General features: G+C 53.9%; 1 protein-coding gene across 1 annotated transcript; it reads right to left on the bottom strand.

The window, feature by feature from the left end:
- Positions 1-7,452: 7,452 nt before the first annotated feature.
- On the bottom strand, positions 7,453-10,649 carry CDX2 (caudal type homeobox 2). The gene is given in 4 exon segments (XM_055802993.1): positions 7,453-7,634; positions 7,807-7,952; positions 10,156-10,459; positions 10,461-10,649. Coding segments are annotated over 4 exon segments (807 nt in total). The 3' UTR covers positions 7,453-7,466.
- Positions 10,650-11,150: the final 501 nt, after the last annotated feature.

Genomic DNA, 11,150 nt, shown 5'->3' with positions numbered 1-11,150 from the left:
GAGGGATGTGCATGGGAGGAGGCTGAATCCCCCCAGCCCCTGGACCACCATGGACTTCGCTGGGGCTGCTGAGCCCTCGCTGTGTCTGCTGAGCCCTCGCTGTGTCAGCCCTGGCTGCCCCTGCTCAGGCAGCTGCTTTCATTGGACCAATGTCGAGGCTGGTTTTTGAGGCTGTTTTTTTTTCACCCCCGTTCAGGTGCATGAGCCCACAGGCAAAGAGATAACATAGGGCATGTTTTACTGGCAGGAGCCGTCGGCAGAGGCCAAGCCTCTGAGGATGGAAAACACCTTTGAAGCCACAATGGGAGCTTGGAGAGGGAGTGACTGAGAAAGAGAGGTCCAAACGGTTGCTCTGGCTTTGGAAGAGCAAGGTGTTGTTACTGGGAACAGAAAAAGGATCACATTTCTAGATTGAAGACCTGGAGGAAGAAATACACCTCTGATAAGAGAAAGTCGTTTCTTCTTCTGAGTCACTACATTCCTGGGAGTAGTTGTGCAAGATGCTTTTAGAGACCCCTTTTCAGCTCACTGTGGTTACCTCTACATCTACAGATGCACATAAGCATCTTGATGAAGATCAAAGATGATCTAAAAAATGACCATTATCACCAGAGAAACAATATACTGCACTTACTATATATGAAAAATGAGTAGTTTGATTGCTTCCTATTATTGGAATTTATGATTCAAAAAGAAGCACATTTTTACTTTAAACTAGAATAACAATTATTTGGTATTGCTGATAGGAAGTGATTCTCACTGAGAGCTAATGTAAATCCCATCTCATGTTCTTAAATTCTACAAATAAAAATGACAACAACAAAAAAATCCCTAGATTAGATGAGGACTGGAACTTCCCTAAAATGTAGTTGAAAGCTTGGGTTACCTTTAAAATTACTGCAATAGTTAACTGTTACACTGTCACAGCACTCTCCAAACTAGCCAGCTGCAACAAGGTCTTTTACCATCTCATACCAACGTACTCTTCATGCCAGCCCCTCTGCTGCCTTCTCCTAGTCTCTCCTCTTCCAGGGCATGTGTTCTCTCTCTGCTTCCTCCTCTCCCTTCCTCAGCTCCTCTCCCTTCCTTGGCTGCCCAACCCCTCAACAGAACCAGCCACAGCTGCACCTTATCTACATCAGCCAACCCACCGCCCCTGAAGCCAGCCCACAGTTGTATATTATCAATGCTAATTAACCCAGCTTCGTTCCTCTACATTACACAGCTCTTTATATCGCTCCTGACAATCTCCATGAGAGGTATTGGCTTATTTTTAAACTGTGGAAAAAGGAAGAAGCATTTTGGATGCTAGTGCCTCTTCACTACTGCTTGATGTAGGAGCTTAAATGCCTTTGGAGGCTCAGGTAGCCTCTGGTGTCCATGTCTTGCCTGTCTTCCACTCAAGATGCCTAAATGCAGAATTGTGATCTTAAAAATCCTGAGACCCACCTGATCAAGAAGGTTGGTGTTCTACAAGGCCTTGCTTACAAGCAAGCCCTTGCTGGAAGCCCTAACTGGCCTTTCTGTACTCGGGGAGGCAAGGGACTAAGCAAGTCTTGTAGCCCTGAGAGATTTTGCTGTCTGCATGGCCAGACCATGGCATGGAAAAATTAGACCACAAGCAATCTCGGTTTCCAGGGCTGAAAGCTCGTCTTATTTACCTGTAAAGGAAGGGACATTCTGCAGTGAGGAGCATCCCTTTCCAAAGAATGCTGCAGATAAGGCAGCTTTTCTGTCACAAAGGTCTTCAGCTTTATGCAAGTTATCTGGAGGATGGGCTGTGACTCTGTGGAAAGCAGCAGGGCATATCAGGGGAACAGGATCTGACTCAAAAGCAAAACTACATGAGCTTGCGACAGCTGCCAAAAAATAGCTGGCTGACTAAGAGAAGAAGAATGCTGAGAACAGGAAAGGTCCATGTGCTCTTTTTGGCTTGTTCTTTTCTTTTGCAAGAGCAGTACACAAGGGCTTTGTTTCCAACCCTGCCTGTTACAGCTGGGTACCGGAGTGTCAGGAGGCAGATAGTGAATCCAGACATTACATGTGACATCTGTCTAGATGCTTTCAGTCCAGCTCAAGTGCTAGGGATCAGCAGGTTGGAAATGAGCAGTTAGAAGTTTAAATTAAAGGAGGGTAGATTTAGATTAGATATAAGGAAGAAATTTTTTACAGTGAGGGTGGTGAAACATTGGAACAGGTTGCCCTGAGAGGTGGTAGATGCCACATCCCTGGGAATATTCAAGGCCAGGTTGGATGGTGCTGAGCATCCTGGTCTTGTGGAAGATGGACCTGCTCATTGCAAGGGGGTTGAACTAGATGATCTTTGAAGGTCCCTTCCGATCCAAACTATTCTGTGATTCTATGAAATACGCAAGACCTTTAAGAAAGGGAATGATGCACTTTTAATGATTTGAGGACTTGAATCAAAACCTCTACCTTGACCAATATGTCAGATATTACATTAGATAGTTTATCTATTATAGATAGATAGATTACATTAGATTTTGTGTTAGGCTAAATTTTATTATAATCAGAGAAAATTAGAAACAAGAGGAAAATTATTCCTGTTACCTGCCAATGGTTAATTGGACTGCGGCCTGCTGAATGCCACAGATCTCTATCTAGACATCCCCGAGAACATGAAATGAGAATCATCCTTGAGTTTTCATCCTCTCTTTTCCCGTATTTCCCATACTTCAAAAACATCTGAAGGGGATCCAGTGGGTGTTGTCCCAAAATAGATGGTACTTCACTTCAGAAATACAGGGCTAGAAAGGGATTCCCCAGTCTCTGACTCCAGTTTCCTGGCAACAAACTATTTGTTTTAGTGAATAGCTCAAATTTTTCCTGCCCCTTTGCAAGCGAGTGTCTGTCCCTGTCTCTCAAAGAAGGTAAGTTTGACTTCTGAAAGTGCCAAAAACTAAGAATGGAATTGCAGACATTGCAGAAGATGATACATTAACTAGAAGAAACTGCCTGTGTTCACCTGAGCCACAGTGTGGCTGAACATGCAGGTAAGAAGGAAGCAGCCCCTCCTCGTCAGCAAGGAGAGGGACAATGTCCTGCTCCACCAAGGAGCTCAGCTAGGGCAAAGCCCAGAGGGCTGCTGAGGCTTCCAGGAGAGTTTGGCCCCATCTGTCCCCAGAGGTTCCTGACACTTCTCTGCTATGGCTTTCCCCCAGTAACCAGAGCTGTTTTGCTAGGGAGCTTCCTAGCATCCATCTCCCTGGCACTTGTCCTCTACTGCACCAGACCACCCATCCCATGACCTCTCATGCCAAGGTGGCCTTGTTTTCTCACTGAGCTACCTGTGCAGCTGGACGTGCCTTCAGAAGACTTGTGTTCTGCTGACTTTCCTCACCGTTTACAAGCTGTTTGCTCCTGGAAGGCCTCCAGCACTGCTTCCCTGGCATCAACTCAACTTTTGCTTTCAGCTGTAACTGCTCTACATTTCAGCACATAGCTCCATTACCCAGGTGGGACTGAAGGAAAGTATTTGGTCATGAATTTTGGCTACGAAGCATTTAATCCAGCAGAGCTGTGCCAACAGAATTGTAAACTCTGTGATTTCCTCTTCCACTCCAGTCACTGATGGAGAGGCAAAGAGAAACCCACAGCCTCACACAGCCCTCTGGAGCCAGGATTTAAGTCACCCATAGGAACCCCTGGCTCAGTTCCTGAAGGATGGGCTCTGCCCTCTCTCAGTCGCCTGGGATGCGTGCTTCCAGCCACTGCTTCACCCACAGATGGAAATGACCTGCCTCACAGAAGCCACTCATGTAGGCAAAAAGCAGGGGGAGAGGGTGGCATCTGAAGTTGTTACTTACTGCTGATATAAGTTTTGAGGGTTTTTTTTACTTTTTAAAAAACTTACTGTCTTCATATTGCAGATCCAGAGTGCTCAGCTATCAGGCTGAGGATCTATAATGTGCCCCTAGAAGATACTCAAGATCAGAGAAAGCAGACATTTGCTTTACATGTTATCCACACCCTCTATCTAAGGACCTTACTGTTTACCCACGTTGGGCTGTGACACATAGGGTCACTTCGTGTCCAAAACTCAGAGAGCTTTCTTGAGAAACTTTTCTCTTTAGCTAAGACCTAAGCCAAAAGAAGGGTTCCTAAGTGCTTGTTGTTGCACAGTGACAGGAGCAGGAAAATCTATCAAGAGAAGGAGTGCAGGGAACTGCCACCCTGCTATTTTGGGGCCAAACCTGATTTCCTGGATTTTACCCAGCCTGGACAGAGGGTCTCCAAGGACACCCACTGCAGCCCCTGCCAGGCAAGCAAGGTGCAGTGGCTCTGACCCATTGTACCCTACCAGACTGGCTTGGCTCGCTGCTGTGGGGAGCTCTGGGAGGGATAAAAACACCTGTAGGTTGTGCAGGGGTCACCACAACCAGCTCACCTCTCCCAAATGGTGCTTTTGGTTCGTTGTTGTGGTCCAGCCACTGGACTGATCCAGATGCCTGCAAATATCTCCCTGAATAAACAAGATACCCAGTTTGTGCCTTTTTACACTTCTCCATGGTGCATGAGGAATATAAAGCAAGCTGGAAGGTTGGTGGTTTATTTGTTTGGGGATGGGAGGGGGGAAATGTTTAAAACTGGGTGTGGATATAGTTTGCTTGATTGTTTCCTTTTTACATGAAGAAATTTAAGCTCTGCATTGCCATCGTCAAGAATCTGAGGAGAGCTCAGAAAATGAACATTCACTAGCAAAGAGGGGAAGAGACCTGGAATCGGGGTGTTTAAAATGTGTGGGGTTTGTTTACATGTCTCTAATGAACTTTTTGGAGACAGGAAACTTTTGTGGACATCAAACAGTTCACTTCAATGTGGGCAACTCTCTTTCTCAAAAGTCCTACAGGCAAGAAAGAGAAATTTTGCTATTTTCAGTGTTAAAACCAACGAGGAGCACACTTTCGAGGGGTTACAGGAACTGTCCCCAAAGTTGCCATGCCTGGGCCACTGCCAGGGGTGTCTGTGTGCCACCATTGTAGTGAGGAGTCCCGGGCTCTGAGAGTCCTGTGCCAACCCTGCCCCATGGCATGGAGAAATGCCAGCAAAACCACGCCAAGCAGCATCTCTTATACCCCCCAGATCCTCTGTGATTAATTTACTTATTGATGGTCTTTCATAACTCCGTGGTCATCTTTTTTCGCACTGCCATTAATTATTCCTGGAAGCAAATAAAAGGGCCCACTGATATCTCTCCCTCCCTCTCACTGCAGCCAGCTTTTCCTTAGGGAGAAAAAAGTTGGGCTCGTTTGCAGTGGGACAATGCCGACTTTTGAACCTCTAACCACTAAACAAACAAACCTTGCGCTCTGCTCCACAATCCAAACAGGGTTTATTGACAGGCGTATCGCAGCAACGCGTAGCAGCTCAGGCAGCTGTGGGGTGGGCCGGGGATCAATGCTGCGGGGGTGGCCCCGGGCACCACAGGGCATCCTCGAAGTGATGGCACCACCCGGGGCTGCCCACATCTTGGCTGCTGGCATGGCCACTGTTCCCTCGAGAGCCCTCATGCCCTTCTGGGGAGAGCACAGAGGGAAGAGTGGGTTGTGGTGCCTACAAAACCCTTTTAACTTGGCCGCCCCTGCTGCAGCTGCTCTCCTCTGGTTTACAGCTGGTGCTGCAGAGCCAAGCCCCTCAGTTCGGTGCTGCTTAGCTTTAGGTGTCCCCAGGGAAGCAGCTTCTCCAGAAAGATCCAAGGACCTAGCAAAAAAGGATGGATCTGACTCCTGCCTCCCTCTGGTCCAGCGTGAACCATGGACATGGGACCCAGCAGGACATGGTGTGTGTCAAGCCCACGTGCAATGAGCGTAACTGCTTGGGAGCTGCACCCATGCCTCCTGGCCAGACCCACTTCAGCAACTGCACCAGGCAGAAAATTAAGCAGGTTCCCTGCACTGGAGGTGCTGCCTGTAGCCATGGTCTTCCCCCAGGCTCAGGAGCCCTGGATCAGGTTTGCACAGCCACACATCTGCTGTCAGCCTGTCAGCCAGCAGCCAGCCCCTGGCCCAGCAAGCCATGGAGCTACATGTGGCCAAAATGGCGCATGGAGGCTTTGGGGCTGTGCTCACCATTTCTGGTGCTCACCAAGCTCTTCCAGGCAGAGAGAGCTACCTTGTCTGTGGAGGCAGGCCCTGGCAAACCGATTCTCCCCACACAATCCTGCAGATCCTGCTGATATTTGGGTTTGGCTTTCAGCAAAAACATGAGAAAGGAGTCAGCAAGCAAAACCAAAAGTACCCCAAAGCAAGCAAATGGAATATCCTAAATAAATTTGACCAGAAAACCAGAACACCATGGGGCCAAATGCTAGGAAAGTCAGAAACCCAGATAATGTCTTTGGGGCTGGACAGTGCTCCCATCCCTGGCGAGGCCCAGGCCCACATGAGCTGGCCCCATGCACACCCCAGGGCGCTGGTGGCACGGCCTCGCTTCCCCGTGGGGTTTCTTCCAGCCATAAGTAAGAAGTACACACGGCAAATGGCGAACAGACAGGGTGATTTGGCCAAATCAGCTGGACTTTCCTTGTTTTCATCTCTGACTAGGTGAGTCCTTTAGCATCTCTTTCCTGGTCCCCACCACCTAGTCAGCATGTGGAAATGAGTCACAACCTGTGCAAGATGGGCTCTGGTACAGCACAGGGCTCTTCCAAGGATTTCTGCTCCTGGTGGGGTGAAGCCTACGTAAAGCTGATCAAACCAAGGAGACTTTGGAAAACTAACTGGAAACAACCTTGAAACAAGGTAAAAACTGTAAGGGGGTGAGAAACAGCACATAATTTAACAGATGGGACACTGCACACACAAGCAAGGCTCCGCACTCCAGCATGACAGGACACCTTTTTCAGAGGAGACTTCATTCTTCTAATTTTTTCTGTACTGCAACTAATAAATCTGGCTGGATGACTGTCAGCACCAGATTTATGGGCTCTTTTACAAGTGTCTAACATTAAGCAATTCACTTCTGAACGTTTAAACAGTGCCTTATCTTGTCTGCTCTGGCCCTTAGGGCAGGATGAACATTTTGCATATTCCTGGTTACAAGAAGAAAATAAAATAAAATATAAAATAAAATAAAAAAATGTCCTTTAATTATTTTTTCTTGTTAAAATTCGTTGTTAGCCCAACAATATTTCTAGGGTCTTTCGGACCGATCCCTGAGATTCACCGGGGGTTGACTGGCAGGCAGTGCCCCCCTTTTATCTAACAAAATCCAGGGTAAAAAAACCACACCCAAACATAATAATAATAATATTAATAAAGCGATGGCCACGCTTCCCCTGGACGACGAGACACTTACACTGTACATCTGTACACACGGCCGGCCCCGCGGGGCGGTGTAGTGCATAGGCGGGGGGGGGACCGCTCCCACCGTGCCCCCCCGGCCCGGCCCGGCCCCGCCGCGGCCGCCCCCTCCAGCAGTCCCTGCGCCGCGGTCCCCGGCCGCTGTCACTGCGGGGCGGCGGGGCCCAGCCCGGCGGCGGCCGCCCCCGCAGTGGGACCCTGCAGCGGGGCGCCGGGGCTGAGGGGCTCCGCGCCGCAGGGCTGCGCCTGCTGCAGCTTCTTCTTGTTGATCTTCCTCTCCTTCGCCCGCCTGTTCTGGAACCAGATTTTCACCTGCAGGGGGGGAGCGAAGGGGAGTGAGGAGGCCGTTTCCTCGGGGACGCCCTCCCTTCCCAGGGGGCCCGCGCATCCCGGCTCCCGCGCATCCCGGCCCCCGCGCATCCCGGCCCCCTGCGCATCCCGGCCCCGCGTGAGTGGCGTGGGGACCACCACTGGTGGGACAGACCTGTCTCTCCGACAGCCCCAGGCTGGAGGCCAGCTCCGCTTTCCTCCTGATGGTGATGTAGCGGCTGTAGTGAAACTCCTTCTCCAGCTCCAGCCGCTGGTGGTCGGTGTACACGACGCGGTACTTGTCTTTCGTCCTGGTTTTAACTGCGGAGAAGAAAACCGGGATTGGGAAAGGTGAAGCCGAAGGGCCTGGGGTGGAGCGCAGCACTCCTCCCGGCGGCTGCGGGGCGAGCAGGATCGGACCTCCCCGGCTTCCTCCTCGCCGCTCCCTGCTCGGGGCTCTACTGAGCCCAGCAGACAGAGGGGAGAGAAGCAGTTCCACAGTTCCCCGGGGACATGGGGCAGAAATCCCAGGCGTGCCGGCTGTAAGGGCGAGCCAGGGGCGGGCTGCCACCCCCTGCCCCGCCACCCCCACGTTGCGCTTGGGACACCTTTGTTGTGCACTTGCTGTTGGCTTTCGGGTTTGTTTTACCTTCCTTAACGAGAACAAACTTTTTACAAAGAAGAGGGGAAAGGAGAAGAAAGAAAAGCCCCGTTCGGGGCACGGCGGCTGTGTTTCTAAACGAGAAACACTGATCTAAGGGCGAGAACCGGCAGCGGCCGTCGGGGGCCCGTCGGGGCGCCCGCTCCAGCTCCCCCTGCTTCTGACCCGGCATCGGGGCAGCGACTAAAGCGATTTCTCAGATACCCTGGAAGTGCGATGTGCAACTTTAGCGCTAAAAAAACCCACACATCCCCAAAAAACCAACCAACAAACAAACAAACAAAAAAAAACCACCGAAAAAACAATGCCAACGAAACCCGAAGGCGAACGGCAGCGAGCGGTGGACGGGCGTGCATCGCCGCAGCCGGTGACCTCCTTTCTCCCGAGGGTTTCTTGTTTAACTGGTTGTGTCCCCGGCCCTCCCGTTCCCCAGGGAGCCAAGGCGGGGAGCCTCTGCCCTCAAGGTGCTTAATGGCTAGCAGGCTGACTTTGTTCAGGTAAACTCTCGCAAACCACAACAAAAGCACCCTGTAAAGATACAAGCCTGATCAGAGAAAACTCCCCAGAGCTAGTGAATAGGGAACACAATCCCAAACAATGCAGGACAAGGCGATCTTATCAAAGAAAAACCCTTCTCAAAGCCTTAATGACAGCCACATTCTGTTTGAATTACCACTACTGAACAAATGGCGGCAGGCGCTTTCATCCCCCCAGCCCTGCACATTAACATAAACACTGGCTCCAAAGGCAGAATTTGAATGGAGACAAGGGACCGGCCACCACCGCACAAGCCCAAACTGTGGGAACACCACGGGCTGCTGTGGGAAGCGCGACGGGCCTGGGAGAGCTCCACCGCCACCGCCACCCGGGGCGTAGCCGGTGCCAGCGGCCCGCACCGGGGCACCGGGGCTGCTGGCACCGGGGCTTCCCCCGAGGCGCGGCGGCCGCGGGTGAGGCCGGGACCCCCACCCCGCGCCGCCGGGGAGCCCCGCCGGCCCTACCGGCCGTGGCGCGGGGCAGGGGATGAGAGAGGAACACCAGAAGTCGTTATTTACTGCGGAAGTCGCCACCCTGTTTTTTTGCCCCACTATATATAATTCTAAAAAAAAAAAAAAAGAAAAAAGAAAAAAGAAAAAATCGGCGGCAACAGCCGTGGAAGGCGTATTCCGAAGTGGGGGGACACGCATCTCCCCTGGCAGATGCAGGGGGGAAATAAAAGAGAGGGGCTGCGAGTGTATTAACATCACAAGGGAGCGCGGCGCCGGCCACGGCCCGGCCCGTCCAGGTGCCGGCCTCCCGCCGCCGGGGCACCGGGGGGGGGGGGGGGGGGGGGAACGCCCTCGCACCTCCCGGCCCCACCGGCACGGCCCGGAGGGCACGGCCCGCGGGGGTCGGCGGGCAGCCGCTCGGGAGGCCTGGCCGCAGGGAGACCTTAATCAAGAGTAGGCGCTCAGTGACTCAGAAACAAATGCGGGGCGACACCGGCCGATGATTTATATGGCTATAATTGGTTATAAAAATCTTCTGAGTGGCTATAAGCGGAGGCGCGGAGCAGCGGCAGGAAGGGCGAGCTCTCGGCATGCGGGCCGTGCCGCCCTGCCCCGCCGAAGCGCGCTCCGGGCACCGGCCCGCCGCGGCCGGCAGCGGCTGCTCCCCGGCGGAGAGCGGCGCCCGGCGCTGCCCGGGGCCGTACCCAGGGCTAAGCCCGGCAGCCCCCGCGGTGCCGAGGCCCGTCCCTCGATCGGGTTTGTTTGGGGCCGGTGCCCGCCCGGCCGCCGCGCTGCCCGACGCACGGGGAGCCGGCGGCGCCCCGGCGGAGCGGTCGGCGGGGCAGCCCCTCGCCCGCCCCCGGCCCGCGCTTACCCTGGCTGCTGAGCGGGGGCTGCGCCGGCTTCCTCATCCACTCGCAGAGGCCGCGGCGCTGCCCGCCGGGGGAGAGCGGCTCGGGGGCGGCGGCGGCGGCGCTGGCGGCGTTGACGGGCTGCATGACCCCGGCGGAGCAGTGGGGCGCGGGGCCGGCGTGGTGGTGGGCGTGCGGGTGGTGGTGGTGGTAGTCGGCGGGGCTGTAGGCCATGGCGGCGGCGGGGGAACCGCCGTTGAGGCCGTGGACGGCGCCGGCGGCCGGCGGCGCCCCTTGTCCGTAGGCGCCCCAGTCGTCGCGGAGCGGGGGCGGCGTAGGGCGCGGGCCAGGCCGGGCCGGGGGACTGGGCGCTGTCGAGGTTCACATGGTAGCCGCCGTAGTCCGCGTACTGCGGGGCGCCCACGAAGTTCTGCGCCGCCAGGTTGAGCCCCCCCGAGTGTCGCACCGGGCCGGGGTACATGGGCCCGTCCTTCTCCAGGAGGTAGCTCACGTACATGCTGGAGGGGCCCCGGCGGCGGCTCTCCGCATGCTGCTCGGGGCTCTCGCAGCGGCGCGCCTGCTGCCTGGGGCCGGGCTGCCCGGGGCGGGGAGGGGGCAGGCGGAGGGGCCGCGGCCCCGCGCTGCGCTCCGCGCTCCCGGCTCCCGGTCCGAATCCAATGGCCGGCAGCACTTACATGATTAACGATTGTTTACAAGGCTCTATTAGTAATGGCCCAGACACACCAAAGGCAGGTGACGTGGAGAGGCGCTGGGTATATAGCTACTACCCCTAAAAGACGATTTGCATTTAAAAAGATAAGGAGAGGGCAGCGACCTGATCACAGCTAAATATTCAAGCCTTTATTGTTTAAGAGCTTCCTCCTTCCATTGCAACCTGGTGCACTTTAACCTCCAATCACAGGTTCAAAGGATGAAATCAAGAGACTTGCAAAAGACAGAGAGGGAGATCTAAGGGCGAGGGTGGGAATATGGGAGCCGTGTATCGCGGCCGATCTGT

The sequence above is a fragment of the Falco peregrinus genome, chromosome 4 (assembly GCF_023634155.1).
Source record: "Falco peregrinus isolate bFalPer1 chromosome 4, bFalPer1.pri, whole genome shotgun sequence".
Classification (NCBI taxonomy): Eukaryota; Metazoa; Chordata; class Aves; order Falconiformes; family Falconidae; genus Falco; species Falco peregrinus.
Note: the sequence above shows the minus strand (reverse complement) of the source record. Positions and strands in the feature narration are given on the sequence as shown.